This window comes from Vanessa tameamea, chromosome 28 (genome assembly GCF_037043105.1).
Source record: "Vanessa tameamea isolate UH-Manoa-2023 chromosome 28, ilVanTame1 primary haplotype, whole genome shotgun sequence".
NCBI classification, from domain to species: Eukaryota; Metazoa; Arthropoda; class Insecta; order Lepidoptera; family Nymphalidae; genus Vanessa; species Vanessa tameamea.
In genome coordinates this window covers 5,579,225-5,596,811 of record NC_087336.1, presented here as the reverse complement: position 1 = coordinate 5,596,811, position 17,587 = coordinate 5,579,225, and the positions used below count along the sequence as shown (strand labels likewise).

General features: G+C 34.1%; 1 protein-coding gene across 2 annotated transcripts in view; it reads left to right on the top strand.

Annotated features, from left to right (window-relative positions):
- The window catches only part of LOC113391837 (uncharacterized), an 83,070-nt gene extending 65,933 nt beyond the window's left edge, over positions 1-17,137 (top strand). The window contains exons 2-12 of one of the 2 annotated variants that reach the window (XM_026627936.2): positions 11,005-11,137; positions 11,642-11,725; positions 12,145-12,191; positions 12,853-12,977; positions 13,616-13,716; positions 14,254-14,366; positions 14,518-14,579; positions 15,092-15,257; positions 16,049-16,156; positions 16,311-16,356; positions 16,984-17,137. In XM_026627936.2, coding sequence (XP_026483721.2) covers positions 11,653-11,725; positions 12,145-12,191; positions 12,853-12,977; positions 13,616-13,716; positions 14,254-14,366; positions 14,518-14,579; positions 15,092-15,257; positions 16,049-16,156; positions 16,311-16,356; positions 16,984-17,135 — 993 coding nt within the window. In that variant the 5' untranslated portion in view covers positions 11,005-11,137; positions 11,642-11,652 and the 3' untranslated portion in view covers positions 17,136-17,137. Of the gene's footprint in view, positions 1-11,004; positions 11,138-11,216; positions 11,392-11,641; positions 11,726-12,144; positions 12,192-12,852; positions 12,978-13,615; positions 13,717-14,253; positions 14,367-14,517; positions 14,580-15,091; positions 15,258-16,048; positions 16,157-16,310; positions 16,357-16,983 lie in introns of those variants that run through there. The other variant, XM_026627937.2, reaches the window with a different exon arrangement.
- The last annotated feature ends 450 nt before the right edge of the window (positions 17,138-17,587 follow it).

The following is a 17,587-nucleotide window of genomic DNA, read 5'->3' as shown; positions in this document are numbered from 1 at the left end:
TAAATTATTTTAATAATAGGAAATAAGATGGAAAAAACGAATGTTCTAGACGTGGAAATTTAAATATGTTTTCCTAAAAATATTACTCTTGAATCTAAACCACTAGGCGAACACTCATCTATACTAATTTGTTTTCAAATATTATCGTATTAGAACAGGAACTATTTCGAATTATGTCAATCAATTTATCGTGATTCCGTGACCTATAAATGTAGTCTATGAAAGTCGGTCACACACATATGTCGTACTAAATTAACGTTTTTAAAATCAATACATATATTTTAATGACTCACCACACGGTTGAATTATTATTCCATTTGTTTATTATGTTACTATTTTAGCGACAATTGCATAAAATATTTAAATATAACTTTCCTGTAATGCAGTTATTATATTTTATAAACATTTTTTTATACTTACCTGTCTATTAACTTTTTTTTTTAATTATTGTCTTAAGCGTGCACAAAATATTTCGTCCAAGGTAAAAAAAAATAATAAAAAAGAACTGTTAGATTGATAAATTTTGAATTAATAACAAATATTAAAGTAGATAATATCGTATTTATATGATACACATACACACCAGAAATCTAAAGCAAAAAAGTTGTGAAATAAATAATTATTTCCACCGTCTCGCTGTTTTTGACGTATTACGATCCTGCGCAGTACAATCGGTATTATCATAGGGTTGCCACGGTCCCAGCTGATTAGTGCAAGGGTAGGCACATCCGTCTTCCCCTACCTTTAAGAAATTATTTGATATATTAGATAATAATTTTTCGATAATCGAATAACTAATCTAGAAATTAATAATTCAATCAATTGATTTTTAAATTCTCAAATAAGCAAAGGAAAATTATTAAATAGCTTTAACGCCATCTATGTAAAATGACTGTTTTTTGTTTTGTGTTAAGTTCGACTATCACATCAGACAGAAGACACACCACTGGGTCAATTAGACCCTGGCCCACTGGGTCAAAATTATTGACACGGTAGCTAAAGCTACCGTTGAGGAAACGCCCGGGCAAAAAGGAAGACCTTGAGGCCCGTACCCGGCTTGAACCCACACGCGGAATATCATATCACAAATACTAAGATAACCCCATAAATAACTACGTTTATCAATTAAATGGGCATGTTCACAAAGTTACTATCTAGATCTTTATGAGAGGTTATTTTTGATTTTCTCTTAAGGGATTGCCCTTAGGGACTAAACTACTACTTATATTTAGCACTATTAAATTGGGAGCCTCGTTGGATTATTCGCTCATAACGGCACACAACGAAAACCTGCTTTTAAGTTCGTGCATGGCCACTATAAATAAAGTATATAAGTATATATATTTTTTAATATCAATAAATCCTCAGTCTAATATTTGGTTGATGGTAGAGTTAATACTCAGGGAACTAGAAAAACACGTGCAATCCAAATCTTGGAATGGCATCTTGCGCGCCGGCGTGGCTTGGCGAGGGCGACTAGCGCAGTTCATTCTCCCTGACTGCACTGACCGTCATCGCGCTTGGACTCTACTACCACCACCACTTACCACCAGATAATACCAACGGTTAATATGAATAAAAATAAAAACCTGCATCTGAACAAAAAGGACGGTAACTGTGTTTGCTTTACTTGAGCGTATTATTCTGAGCAGCTGAATTTTATCTGATATCCTTTAACCGCGACCGCAAAATTCTTCTTTAATTTTAGTATCGTAAGATGCACTATTATAGTATGCCAAGCACGGTCACCTTGTCTTTTTTTTTTCAAATACATAGGTAGGCTCGATCTCTACTGCCTACTGAGATCGGATCGGCACTGAGAGGAATATTAAGATTAAATTAAATCATAGAAAAAATGTTATGAAAATATTTACAAATGTATTCATAGACAATATTTGGTAGAATAATAACATCGATATTGAATCTTATATTGTAGTCTTTTGCGAGTGTTTTAGATCCAAAAAGTATCGTCGAGGTCGAGGTCAAAACATAGTAACTATGATATTAATTAATTATTATAATAAGATAGCGATAGAGTTTCTTTTTTTTTTCTATAAAGCTTGTAATTAGTCGAAGATCAATCGTGAAATGTTGACAACTGAATTACAGGTATACGCCATTTTGATAAGTGTAACCATTAACATTTTATAACTATTAAAGTCCCTGTCGCATATAAAATTCCGACATTTCACGGTCGCATTTTGCTATAAGTTTCGAAAAGTCCTAAAGATTGAAATTAATTTCAGGTTTCAAAATGGAACCCTACTTATAATGGATAATGGTATTATTACAATTACATAAGTAAAAGTATGTTTATATATAATATTATATATATAATCTGTAATAAGATTAATTATAAAACAAAAAACAACATTCACCAATTTAAAACCAGAATATAATCATATATAAATCTTAAGCTTAAGCCTGAAGTTTTTTATTAAGACGAAACTACATATTAAGCTTGCCCAAAAATAAAATTAAAATGAATGAAGGAAATAACTGGTACATCGCGACATAATGTTTTAAATATTAAGTACAGTTTCAATGTATTTGGTTTACATTTTTATTTTTTCTTATTAGCATTTAAAATTTCAAACCTTATGTATGTCATTTAAGACGAATTATTAGATTAGAAGTGTTGTTTTCAAGTTGGAAACAAAAACACGAGGACCCGAAAAAAATGTTTGAAGAGATAAATAAAATAAATAATAAATAAATATTGGACAACATCACATACATTACTCTGATCCCAATGTAAGTAGCTAAAGCACTTGTGTTATGGACATCAGAAGTAACGACGGTACCACAAAAACCCAGACCCAAGACAACATAGAAAACTAATGAAGTTTTTCTACATCGACTCGGCCGGGAATCGAACCCGGGACCTCGGAGTGGCGTACCCATGAAAACCGGTGTACACACTACTCGACCACGGAGGTCGTCCAGTTTAAATAAAATAAATATCTATAAGTTTACAAAAAATAATACAATGGACATATATAATATATATTATTGAAATAATATAAAAAAGGAGTCAAATTTACCACGTCGGGGCTGTGAGCAGTCATAGTGTCCAAGCATTCGTCATTCTCCGGCGTCTGGGTACAAAGTACTTTTTTCTAGCGATTACATCTAGTTTGACAGAATGGCAAATCTTGAAATTGGATCTTATGTGACGTTGAAACAAGGTTTAATTTAGTGTGCGACGCATTCTCGTGTGGTGGATGCGTGTACCACCGTACCTCGTGGTAACGGACCCCTCGAGACAACAAGTTAAATTATTGCTTATATGCAACGATGTTATAAAACTTCGATAGCGCGATTCAGTTTTGCAGTGTAATTTGAGATGCAGAGACTGCTTTCACTTATTTTTTAGTTTGTTAAAAAGAGAAATGTGTTAAATTATATTTAATCAGTAGCATATATTCGATCCCCAGCGCTACAATTCGTACAGGATTCTTATTAGAAATATATATTTCGTTAATTCGATATCTCTACAAATGCAATGGAGACGTAATCGTAATAATTTGTTTTTAAACCTTGTCACATATTTATTAGCATATAAAGTGTACATACAAAAATGATTAATGTTAAAAGATAAATTCACATCAAAAACCAATCTCAACACTTCGATATTCCTAAGTAGTCTGTTGTATCACTACTCTACATTTTGAACAGTGGAGGGGTTGAAATCAGGTTTCTTAGCGTTTAAGAAGTTCATACAATGCACCACATATCGTTGCCAAGCAAATATGCAACCAATTCAGTTAAAATATAAGTCAATATTGTGTGACGAACTCGTTATGTTTTGCCGACTTCAGATGGTATCGCTGTTTTTTTAATTCACTTACATCGTTTCTCTTCCATTCGGAGTGTTTTTATACTCTGTAGTTATTACTTGGAATTATAATACACTGCCTTTGCTCGCATGGGAAAATAAGCAAAAAAATATAGGTGAAATAAGCGAATTGCTAATGTTGTAAGATACTTTAAATAAGGTATATAATAACAATTTGATCAAAAACAATATTACTAAAATATTCATATTAGACTCCGAAAAATCGGTCTCCGATGGATCTTCTCATGTTTTAATGAATAATTGTAAGAACCATACGTTTACAATAAGAGAGAAGCTGTGGAAATATTATGAATTATTGTTCATAATTTCGGGTTTTAGTTTAATTATAAAACAGATAGCTAATCTAACGTAATGTTTGTAAACTGTTGTAATTATATACAAAATGCTTCGTTTACAATTTTTCAACAGTTTACAACCTAGCTAGAATCATTACAAACTAACGGTCCTTACAATTTTACAGAGACATTGGTATCTACCACTGGCGGGCATTCGGGCGCGGAGCCAAGGGGTTTAAGCCCCCAGTATTCTCGTGACAAATCTTAAAGTAAACTTCATAACTATTGTCCTTCATAAATTTTTTAACAAGTATTAGCCTACATAAACCAAAATGAAATGTTTTGTGGTTCCTTAGTGTTTTATTTGCTAGACCCATCTCAGCGGGGTCAAGTCACTCTAAAACGACAATCCTGAATCATAGATCATAAACAGATGTGCTAGACACATCTCAGCGGGGTCAAGACCCTCCAAAACGACAATCCTGGATCATAGATCATAAACAGATATGCTAGACACATCTCAGCGGGGTCAAGTCCCTCCAAAACGACAAACCTGGATCATAGATCATAAACAGATATGCTAGACACATCTCAGCGGGGTCAAGTCCCTCCAAAACGACAATCCTGGATCATAGATCATAAACAGATGTGCTAGACACATCTCAGCGGGGTCAAGGCCCTCCAAAACGACAATCCTGGATCATAGATCATAAACAGATGTGCTGCATCAATTTTTATATAAAACGCTGATTGAATGATTTATGCTTAATTAAAACTAGAATCGTAAAAGCCGAGCACGGTTCCGGGTGCGTGAACAAGACAGTTTTGAAATGATCTAATTTGTTATATTGATGTCAGATGAAACAATTCTAGAAGTTTTTTACATTTGTTAATTTTAAATTTGTTAATTGTATCAATTTCGAGCTGAATTTCGTACAATTTCCTATCAACCGATAAAAATTATAAACTCACGGTCGGCGCTCGTGAAAATATATAATACATACCATCAGCTATATATTGTATATTTATGACATTTGAATCTTAGTTTTTATATAACTGTTTCTTTACTGTATACTGGTTATTACTGCGGAGTACTCCGACATAGACCCTACTCTAACATAGCATCTGGCGTGAGACTTATACAATGACAAAATCTAGATAGACAATTTAACTACATTTTAGTATTATTATATAGCGGCGCACTCGACACTTCTCGCGCAGCAGCCGGCCAGTGCGGTCGAATATTGAAATCGACTAACTAACTAAGTTAATTTAAATAATAAACGGGTTCATTGGTTTACTGTGTTTCATTGCGCCAAGACTACCCATCGTCGCCCACTGCTTGAAACTTAAGTATGGACCATACCGATGAAACTGAGGCTCATCATCCGTCATATTAATTGCTTAAATTAAGACTAATAAAGAGTTACATTATCGAAATGTCAATACGTAGGCAAGTCGCCTATGTATATCAAAACACTTTGTATAAAACCTTAAATATGCTCTTACTAATACCTTTGATAACCATTCAAAGAAAAGGTGAGCCTCCAATAGAATCGGATCAAATAGTAGACTACCAAGAAGAACTACTTCTTCCCAAGAATTTAATAATAATCTAATGATGATAATTTGAAACTAGCTGAACTTGCGGCTTTATCCTCCCAAAATTTATAAAAGTCAAACTTCCAACCCCTGTTTTACCCCATTAGGGGTAGAGTTTCGTAAAATTCAATTATTTGTGGATGTCTACACGTAATAAGGAACCTATCTGCCAAATTTCGAGTTCGTAGGTATTAAAGTTTCTGAGATTTCGTGATTAATCAATGAGTGGTATTTCGCTTATATATATATATAGATTGATTACAATAATTATATCCTGCTTGAAAATAAATAAATACTAATTTCAACCTTTTTTAAAATTATCTATTTAATATTCTTAAAAAAAAGCGAAGGCGATCCATAGCACTGCTATTGATTTTTCACAATACTAACACGACAATACCAGAGACCGACAGTTTTATTGACAACAAAACAATTATAGTCACTACACGCCATCGTTTTAGTCACCAACATGAGCGATCATTATATTATCTTATAAGTTCTTGGTGGTAGCACTTTGTGCAAGCTCTCTTGGGTACCGCCCACTCATCAGATATTCCACCGCCTAACAGTAGTACTCAGTAATGTTGTGTTCCGGTTTTGTGGGCCAGTGTAGCTACAGGCACAAGGGACATGTTGGCTATATAAGGAATAATTAAAATATCTTAAAGCGCCATTGTCTATGGGCGGTGGTGACGACTTAACATCAGGAGGTGCATTTGCCCGTCCAACGGCACCCATATTATAAAAAAGTGATATTATAAAATAACTATAAGAAAATGATATTTAATTTAATATATATTATTTGTTTGTGTTCTCTAATTAAGTAATTAATTAACCACATTATATCGATGTTTTGCATCAGCTTTGCACCCTGTGACAGCCGAACTTTTTAATTTTGTAGTAGTATTAGTACATATATTTAATATCGAACCTTTTTAAAATTAGTGTAACTCCGTGACATTTCAATTATTTTTAATCTGTGTAGTTTGTTTTGTTGATAAAAACAAATAAGTAATTTTATACATTTGCTCTTCGAGGGCATAATTATGAAAATTTTTATATGTTACCATAAAGCTTTAAATTTGATATTGTAAGTGCACTTTTCAATATTATTTTTGTACTTTTACAGATCATTTAATTTATGCTTTGTAAATAAATAACACTACCTAACCATTATAAACTTTACAATCAAAACTGTCGTCGGAAATATGTTCCCAGCGCAGCCGTTTGCGTCACGCTACTTACAAATATAAATGGGGACGCCCGTCATATATAATATAGATAGTATGTATTTATATACGTATATATATTTTACATATTTAATATATATTATATAAGTCTACTTTCCTTTTTATGTTGGTACACTACTGTGTAGATCTTATTCCATGTACGATTTTCTTCCGCTTAAATTTGCCGCTTTGGGTTGGACCGTCAGGGTAGGTATCACCCACTCGTCATATACTCTACCACCAAACAGCAATCCTAGTGATGTGATCTGGTTAACTGGTTTGAGGGGTGAGAGAAAAACAAATAATTCCAAGTTTAAAAGTCGACCTGGCTTTTTCTCGTTACGATTCCTCTGTACGATAGAGACAAAAATAAATTGTTGTGTTAGTGTATCATACGAACACGTCCATTAATTGAAAAGATAGCAATTATTTTAGTATTCGTGATAAGATGTCCCTTAAGCGGTCCCTCAACAACAGCACTTGCCCGTAATATAACAATCTATACTCTATTCCAACCATAAGAGGAGAAAAAGCAAATAAACACTGTTACAGTACAGGCACCCGCTGATGGACCTTTAAGGTAAACTATACCTAAACCTGCTCTCCTTTTGCGGAGAATTTTTACCACCTCACTGCTCAAATACGGCTGAAATTGGTTTCCCACCATGGTTTCGAGCACGAATTGAATTATAAACACAAATTAATACAAAAAAATCCGAGTTAAGATCTCCGTCTTTGTACTTGTGATTATTTGTTAAAATCACGTGTTGCACTGGGCGAAATCGCTCTAATATCGTACTCAAAATACACTAAGAAGGATCTCGACCATCTTTGAAATACAACTGTTCAGAATAAATGCATTTTGGATTAGGACATTGATAGAGCTCAATATTATTGTCATCCATTGAAATTATTAATATGATGACCGTGCCTAACTTCCCTAGCACCATAATTAAAACCTTATACCATGCACGTTAAGGAATAAAATTGCCTGTATGTTTGTTTATAAATCTACCACGTGATGTCGTCACTGGTACGTGCTCCGTGCCAGTGGAACATGTACCGTTATTTTGTGTAACATTGTTCAGGATTAGAATGTTTTGTTTTATTTTAAACAGTAAATAAATAAACGCAAAATTTGTCTTTGTTTGCGTTAAAATAGTTTAATTTATCATAGAGTAGGTTATAATCTATCGATATTATTGTAAAATATAGTAGTATATTTATTAACAAAGAAGTATTTATCGTGGAATTCTAAGTCCAAAGCATTATTATTGGTTATACAATAGAATTTCGTTAAAATACTAAAATATTCGTTCAAAATAGATGTAGAGTCAGTAAGAAGTGTATACAATTTTATATTATAGAGACAATATAGAGAAATAATAAGTGATAAGTGAAAAAGTCTTAGCAACGAGCAACAAACTTGCAATCTTAAAAAACACGATGAACGAGACGGAAAATATTTTTAGCTAAGTAGGTACTTTCTTAGTGCTGACTTTGACCGAGATTATGAGCGTAACGATCCAATGAGCATCGCAGGCCTGAATCGCGCTTTAAGAGTTTTTTGTATCGTTGCTATAAATATATAAAACTGTCTGAAGCATTTGGGGAGTCCCATGCTACTCGGGATACCGGTCTTTGCGGAGGGCCGGTTTAAGCCTCCGCGGGTCTGAATATGTCCCTTATCTTTAAGACGTCATATTGTATGGACTTCAAAGTAATGAAAAGAAGGTGATAAAAAAAATAATAAACAATTCTTAATAATGAAAAATCGAGAATTCTTCTCACTGACACCGATGTAGCAGCTTAGACTTCCTTTTGTAGAACTTTTTAAGTTTTCAAAATTGTATCCATGTTTCCAAATAACAAAGTTACATAGTATTTTTAAATTATTAAATAGAACTAATTTTGTTATTTTTTAAATACATATAGTATCTATATGTTATTTCCAATTTGACTTCAACTGAAATTCGTATCTTGTAGAGTCAATACAAAACTAGAATATAGAATTTCGATATATTATGTAATATATAATAAATTCAATGCAGACGTAGGAAGTGTTAGGGCACAAGGAATTAACTACATACCGTGTGTACTATTACTGATGTAATTATAATACAAAAAAATCCAATTTAATGATAGGCAGGTACAATTTTTTTTTAAATGTAGTTTTGGCTTTGAGATAAATTACAAAACATGAACATTTACATTTTAAAGCCAACAAATATATATAATACATTAATACAATTTTTTAGCCAATAATTTTAAACTGTCAAATAAAATAAAATTAATTGTAGAAACTTAATTAATTAAATAATAATTTATCATCACTCGATTTAACTTCAGTGATAGATTTTCTCAATGAATTATACGAAAATGTTAAATAAGTATTATTTATTGAAATTAATAAAACTATAAAATATAGAGACAATTTGCAATCCATCAAATATTGTTGTTTTGTATAATATTCATTGTAGAGACATAAGTATTTGTTTAAATTCAACAAAATAGTTTAACCACGATACCTTTTTAAAGCACTATTAAACTGTTTATTTTGATAATATGTATCAATGATTCCTTTAATCAAACTATAATATGTCAATCGGAACTGTTAATAACTAATATAGGTACACCAGTGAATGACTATTAAAGTAAAGTTGGTAATAGTCGCACATCTAGGATAAATCCTCATGAGCCGTTGATGAAGAAGGTTATGCAGGTCCACCTTGCTTTTCAAATGCAGGCTGGTCAACCCACGGAGCACGAGATGAATTATAAACACAAATTAAACACGTGAAAATTCTACGTACGTGCTTGTCTGGATTTGTAATCGCAATCTATTTATAGACTCTACATAATTAATTATTTAATATTCATTAAAATCATTTGTAGAGATGAAAAATATTTGCTTGAATTCACCGAATTCAAATAATACTTAAAACTCTACGACATCTTTTGCTTCTTAATTTTAAATAACTTTCGAAAATAATATTTTTCTTATCTCTTAATAAATATTATTAACAAAAATTATAATAATATTTATATCTCTAGTATACATGAATAAATTGCTTAAACAAATAAAACGTTGATTAAAAATTTTATATATAAAGTTTTTTTTTCATGAAAGAAAGCAAAAGAAGGTCGAATCAGCTACTAGCGTGTGGATGAGACCAGAGCCTCTCTTTATCATTTTCTTGACATATTTGACATTAGTTTACCATATATGATTGCTTTATTACGCTTCAACATATCTGATGGCGGGGAAGTAGACCGGCTCCCTGCCTTCACCGGCTCACTTAGTAGCTACGGACCCCCCGATGTACTAACTTGAGACCCATATTATATACGTATCGATGGTAAAAACTTCGATAGCGCGTTTTAGGAATTTGTCTGTCTCAAGTATATTGGCTTTATAAATATATATCAAATGTTAAGATATTCATTTAAGATAGTGAAAAAACATTTTTTACGTGTTTATTTAGCGAATTTAAAGTCACATTAAGCAGATAATTGGTTTTTTCATTCGTTTTAATTTTATATAGGATTTGTATGGGAGCAAAAGAGATAGCGATGTCAGTCTCTCAAATATATTGATTCAGTCTATTTATGTTCTGACTCTACATTGGCTCTACGCTGAGTCATTGATCTTTAAAAAGAAACAGAAATAGGAGTTTGTATGTGTAAAAGAGATGTAAAATTAGGGTGACATTCTAGATTCTATGAATCATTGACGATAATTTACTTATAAATTACTATTTACCTTACAAAAAGAGGCAGTAATTTTTTGTATCTCATAATTACAAATAAAATACAGGTAAGGACTTACTTAAAGTTTTAGAATTTAAGTAAAAATATTTACTGGAAAAGTAACATATATTTTTTTACTGTTTTATTGTAAAATTGAAAATAAATTGTAATAAGTTTTATATTTGATTGAAAAATAAAACATGTTTTTCTTAATGGCAACATTACTCGGAACGAATAGCAAATTATCTTTACTTTGCTACGGTGCTACCTTATTATGAGGAATGAAAGGCTAAGCTAAAATGGCGTAATGTCTTAATATTTATAACGTGAATGTTGTGTTAGTGGAGAAAATAGAAAGACTACAAAGTGGCATATTGTGCTATTTGTTTATTAACAAGTTAAATCAATTGTTGCCATCAAAAGTGAGTTTCAATTGTTGCAATAATAATAAAATTATGTAGACATTATAGAAACACCGAAAATTGTAGTGTTGCAAGAAATTCTTTCGCTATATGACGTTTTATTTACATATAATTTTCAAAATATAATATTTACATACATTAAGGGGAAGCTCGTTAAACATAATTTGCAATATGCTTAATTCGAATTCAAATTACAGTGATGTATCAAATATGAGATTTTACAAATGCGGTTTTTATTTGTACATATTTTCGAGGTACAGTGGGCACATATAATGTTCCTATATAAATATACTTTAGATTCTTAAATATACTATAATAACTCTTGTTTACATTTCTTTTAATTGTAATTATTGTTAAAAAGATATGCGTAATTAATAGGCAAATGTTGTGAACAAAGATTGTTGTTTATACAAAACTTTTAAATAATTTGTATGTACAAAGATAGTATAGAATAGATAACTTATGTCTAACTTACGTGCTAAGAGGTAACCTTTCGTCTTCTAGCATCATAAATCATGGCCGATGACGAACAGGATGTGGCTCGAACAGAAACTGCAACTAGAATGCTGACCGCTGAATATAAAGATGGTGAGAAGTCATATTATTTTTTCTTATGAGCAATTTACAGCTTAGTTGTAGCTCAGTATTTGTAAATCGGCAGTTAAAGTCCCATGTCTAAAAGCACACAACATTGTGGCTGTTTGTTTTTCTGGTTATGTTTCCGGATTGAACACTGCATTTGTGGACTGTAAGCTCACTAACTACACAGTTGATATTTATGATAAGTATCAGCTCTGCAGTTAGTGAGCTCTTGTAAATATACTAAAATCTTATAATTAATATGACTGGTATTTTATGCGGGCTCATTGTGGTGGGTAGTACTCAGCAACCAATTCTATGCACATTGCAGTATCTGGTTTGTAATAGTATTGATTCTATTTGGTATTATTGATTGTATTATAAATAAATGTTTCAAAGATGTTCAATTATGGTTGTCTATGTTACAGGTCAGTTGGAGATAGTTGAAATGACTCCGTATCAAAAGGGGCATAAAGTAAGATATATTAGTTTTATTTTTTATTTACATGGTGGTAGAGCTTTGTGTAAGCCCATCTGGGTAGATAGCACTGATTCATCAGATATTCTACTGCTATACATATCCGGTTTGAATGGTAAGTAAGACGGTGTAACTAACATCTTAATTACCAAGGTTGGTAATGCTGATGAATGATTGCTGCATCCAATCTCTGTCAAAACTGCAAAAATTATTAACTTTTTTGTGATATTGCTAAAAAAACAAAAGCTCACCAAACAAGTTTTCCACTAAAATTTTACCACCTTAGGATCAGGCAACTAGGCCTATTGGTAAAACTGTCCCTAAGGAATGGGTATTAAGGTCCAAATCGCCAGACCTTCTCGAGTTCTACCTAGCAGAACAACATCTATAGACTGTCACTTTTTTTTACTGCCTCACAGTACTCATATTTATACCTTTATTTTCATGTAATACATGCTACGTGCCCTGACTGCACGTAGGTAGAATAATGGTCATAATATAAAATATAACATTTATATTTATGAACAAACATACAAAAAAAAAACATGTATTTTTGTTAGGAGCTTTTACACTGTACAACTTACCAAAGTTTCATCACGATCAATAAATGATTTAGGACGTCCTGGTCGCCACTGAGGCGTATCCACATTGGTTACAGGTGGAAGGCATTAGTCATGTGATAGCGGAGGGATCAGAGAGCAGTAACGAAGGCCTGAAATATATGCAGGTGCTGGACGCAGACAAGAATGTTGTAGTTGATTTACTTAATTTAACATTGGTTAGGTTAGTATTTACTTTACTAATAAGTTGTATATGTCCATATCCTATTCCACCCGCAGGTGAAGTACAGATAGTACAGACAGATAAACAATGTTGATTTTGATCATCTAGCATATATGTTACGGTGTTGAATTAAATCTACCATTGAAACGTTGATTCTACCGAAGCACCAGCAAGTAACTCGGATACTCTTTTCTACTATTTTATTAATAGAGTATGTCAATAAAGTACAATTAAATTAAGTTAGTAAAGTTACTTTTTTTTTTCATGATTATAACATGAGATTGAATTTTATAATGGTTAAAAATGACTGTTCCAAGGAAGGATGTGTTAACTTTGTGAAGTTGGAAACTTGGTGTAATTAGTTTACCTTACCTTCTTGTAGCTATACAATGATTGTCACATCATTGTTGAATCTTGTATAGTGTAAAATAAATAAAGATATGTTGATCAAGAATTTTTGCTGAAATGTTTGAGTGTGCCAATCGAGGGATCTACCGTATAGATTTAAAAAAAAAACTTTGTGGTAAAAAGCCCTTATATTCAGTATGGTTACAGACTACGAAACATCAGGCTACAACCCATGTTGTCGGAATAGGCAGCTAGTTAAATTATATGTCAAATTTAATTATGTCCACCAGATGTGAAGATGGGCAGGAGGCTTACCGACTAGTGAGCAATGACACGGAGAGTGGTGATGATACAACCGTCACCTGTGTTCTTTCAAATGATGATTGTGAAGGTGAGTCAGGTTTATGACAGTTCTCATTGCAGTCCTACTTCACTCGTTATAATGAATATCAAACATTAATTTATCAATTTGTTTGTAAGGTCGTCCATTTAATTTGTTACATTACATTAGTGGTGAATTCAAGGGGGAGGGATGTGGGTTGTGTCTAAGGAGACTCGAGAACCTCCTAAAAGCATCTGTTTTTCCCACGGCAAATCTTAAAGTGAACTTGGCAATTATTATTATTATAATTTTTTTTTTTATCAGTGTTTATTTTGCTAAAACGGCCAATGGATTACATATTACATGTTAAAGAAAGTTGTTAAAAATACATTAGTATAATAAAAGAAACGAGATAATAGATGGATGGGTGTGTTCATGTCTATGTATGTGTGTGTGTGTATATTGTTATGGTGGTTGGTTGATGGTTATAGAATGATGAGCTAAAATGCCACCTAGAGGCAAGTAACAATGTATAGTGTAAGAACCTTAAACTTTGTTTAACCTACATGCGTTTATTATATATAAAGATTATTATTTGTGTTCCAGAACAAGAGAATCAAGAATCATACGTGGTACTGGAAGGAGAACAAGGACCGGTGGTTTTCTTGCAGTCCTCGTTGCCGCAGACCAATCAGACAATCAAAGTAGAGACAAAGGAGGTCTGCTATATTGATTATTTATTTTATAGAATATATTTCATACTAATCAATATTTGGTCGACACTGGCTTGTGATGCCCTTGCTGGTACCACATGTACCATGCTGCATCCTCTAGACAATCTGGTAAAGAAATATAAATATTTGATTACAGCAAGAATTAAAACTGACACCCGCAGAGATACTAGAAAGAGCAAAGGCACTGCAAAAAGCTAAGTGAGTTTGTTTTTGTTTATGTATAGGATTTTAATTTTAATTTAAGTTATTATTTAACTGAATAAATTGCCCAGTCATAAGGTTATTTAAAAACTCATGAATCTTATTCGAGGTTTATGGGTTTAAACTTAGGCTGAATTAAATTTTATATAATTTTAAAGGTCCATTAAGTGAAATAAAAAAAAATACAGCTAGATTTCCACCTGAAAAGATATATTAAATACTGCAATAATTAATTAATTATTGTGATCTTTTATTTGTGACGAACTCCGTGGTCGAGTAGTGTGTACACCGGTTTTCATGGGTACGCTACTCTGAGGTCCCGGGTTCGATTCCCGGCCGAGTCGATGTAGAAAAAGTTAATTAGTTTTCTATGTCGTCTTGGGTCTGGGTGTTTGTGGTACCGTCGTTACTTCTGATTTTCCATAACACAAGTGCTTCAGCTACTTACATCGGGATCAGAGTAGTGTATGTGATGTTGTCCAATATTTATTATTATTATTATTTTCCAGAGCCCTTATGTCTGTGCAATCAACCAAAGATCGCAGTCGAAAACGTAAAAACGAACTGCCCCCCCCACACGAGCTGCTGGCTTCGCCGCAGTTCAAACTGTTCCTGTACTCTTGCAAGCTCTGCAGTTTCAAATGCAACGCTATCAAAGAACTTACAGCTCATAAGGTGAACGATTGTTTTATTAGGTATTCATTGTCAATTTCATTGTTGTAGAATTATGGTAGGGCTTTGTGCAAGCCTGGCTGGGTAGGTGCCACCTACTCATCAGATATTCTACCGGCAAATAACAGTACTCTATATTGTTGTGTTCCTGTTAGAAGGGTGAGTGAGCCAGTGTTATCACAGGCACACGGGACATAACATCTTGTCATCATCATTCCCAAGGTTGGTGGCGCATAGGCGATGTAAGGAATGGTTAATATTTCTTACAGCGCCTTTGTCTATGGGCGGGGGTGACCACTTACCATCAGGCCCATATGTCCGTCCGCCAAGCAATGCCATAAAAAAAATTAATTATTGTTCTGTGCAAGTCTTTTAGGTAGGGCAAATGGGTCTCCTGATTCTCGATGGCATTTTACTAAATTGTTACGAATTAACATAGAATTGCTTTTGAAAAAAGGTACTGGCCGGTTAGTGTATGTAGATGTATAAGGTAAAATTAAAAACCTTAAATAAAATTAAAGTATATAACGTTGGTTCTGACAAACTCCAATTCTAACTGAAGTTATGTATCCTATTTAATGTTTAGAGGTTTCATCATTTCGGCGCCAAATGTACATGAGTGACTTGCAGTTTACAATGAAATGAAATTAAAAAAAAACCTAATGTCGAAATAGGTTTCGGAATTTATTAAAGTCGCCTAATGTAAGAATGTTACTGTCATTGATTTAATCGAGATATGTATTTAATTATGAAACTCGAGTGGTGATGAATAATTCGTGGTGTCGTTTGGTCAGGCGGCGGAGCACAGCGGCAGCACCAGCAAGTGGCGCGGGGGGGGGCGCGCCGCCGCCAGCTCGCTGCAGTGCGCGCGCTGCCCCTACCGCGGCGCCACGCACACGCAGGTACACACCGCTACCACCAGCGCCACCACCACCACCTCCACCACCACAAATAACAATTATGAATAATTTAGTCAAAAAGTAGTCTAGTTTTATGTAAGTTATCACATCTACATGTGATGTTAATTTGTATTTTATGACGAATCGTCCGTTGCAGTTGATGAAGCACGTCAAAGAAAAGCACCTCGAAAGCGTCACGACGAGTAAGTCATACTTGTATTTTTATATATATAGTCTAACCCCTCGTAAGGGTCACCGGCCACGTGTGGCTCGACAGAGGTTATCTCAAAGGAATAAAGTGAGATCCACATGTGGCAGATTTTCATTTAATTTAGACAACCGCAGGTTTCCTCATATTTACCTTCACTGTCGAGCATGAGATGAATTATAAACACAAATCAAGCACATGTATATTCAGTGATTCATGCCTGGGTTCGAACCCGCAATCATAGGTTAAGATGCACGCGATCTAACCACTCGACCATGTCGGCTGTCTGTGCTAGGCATGCCTCCTGCGTATGGTGGGCGATCTCCCGGACCGCCACAAATGTATATAATGTGTTGAGTAATATTCATTTATTACCTCAGTTACTTGAGGGGCACCGTGTTTATCTCCGGCCTCAGTCGACAGTGCGCTAAAGAGCTAATCACAAAACGTTTCATCAAAATCGTTGCAGCAATGTTCGTGCATAATCTGAATTGTATGCAGAATTTAATTCCCTTCCTCTGGCAGAGTCCATCGTCCCATCGGGTCACGAGAGTGGGAACGGTGTGCTCGTGTAGAGTGTCGAGTGTCGAGTGTCGAGCACGTAAGCAATGGCATGTTACAGTGGAGGGCCGCGGCGCAGGTCGGCTGCTGCTGGAGAGCGACGAGGTGCGCGCGGCGGACGTGCTCGTGTGCGGCGCGTGCGGGTTCGAGTCCGCCGCGCGCGACGCGTTCCGCCGGCACATCGAGCGCGAGCACGGCGTCACGCCCTGCTAGACCAATAAACGAGACTACCGCCCGCACCTGGCTCTTATTTCTATCCAATTAAATAATGCCTGAAGTAAGATAAATAATATCTGCGGAGATTTGATACGTTTCCTTAAGAAATAGTAGCTAATAAACCTCGTCACAAAAATTGAAGAATACTAAACTTTATTAATTATTACTACAACGCCACCTACCGATCCGGTTTTTGTTATTTGGTCCTATGAATACTTATACCCCATTCCAATCGAAGGAGAAAAGAAACAAACCGTTCGTTTTACGTATTTCATGGGATTTACTAATAGCTCAAACTCAAACTCAAAATCCTTTATTCAACATAGAAGCATTACACTTACTTATTGATGGCCAAATTAAACACTACCACCGGTTCGGAAAAAGGAACACCCTGACCTGAGAAGAACCGGCGAAAGAAACTCAACGGGTCTTTTTTTTTGTTAAATTAA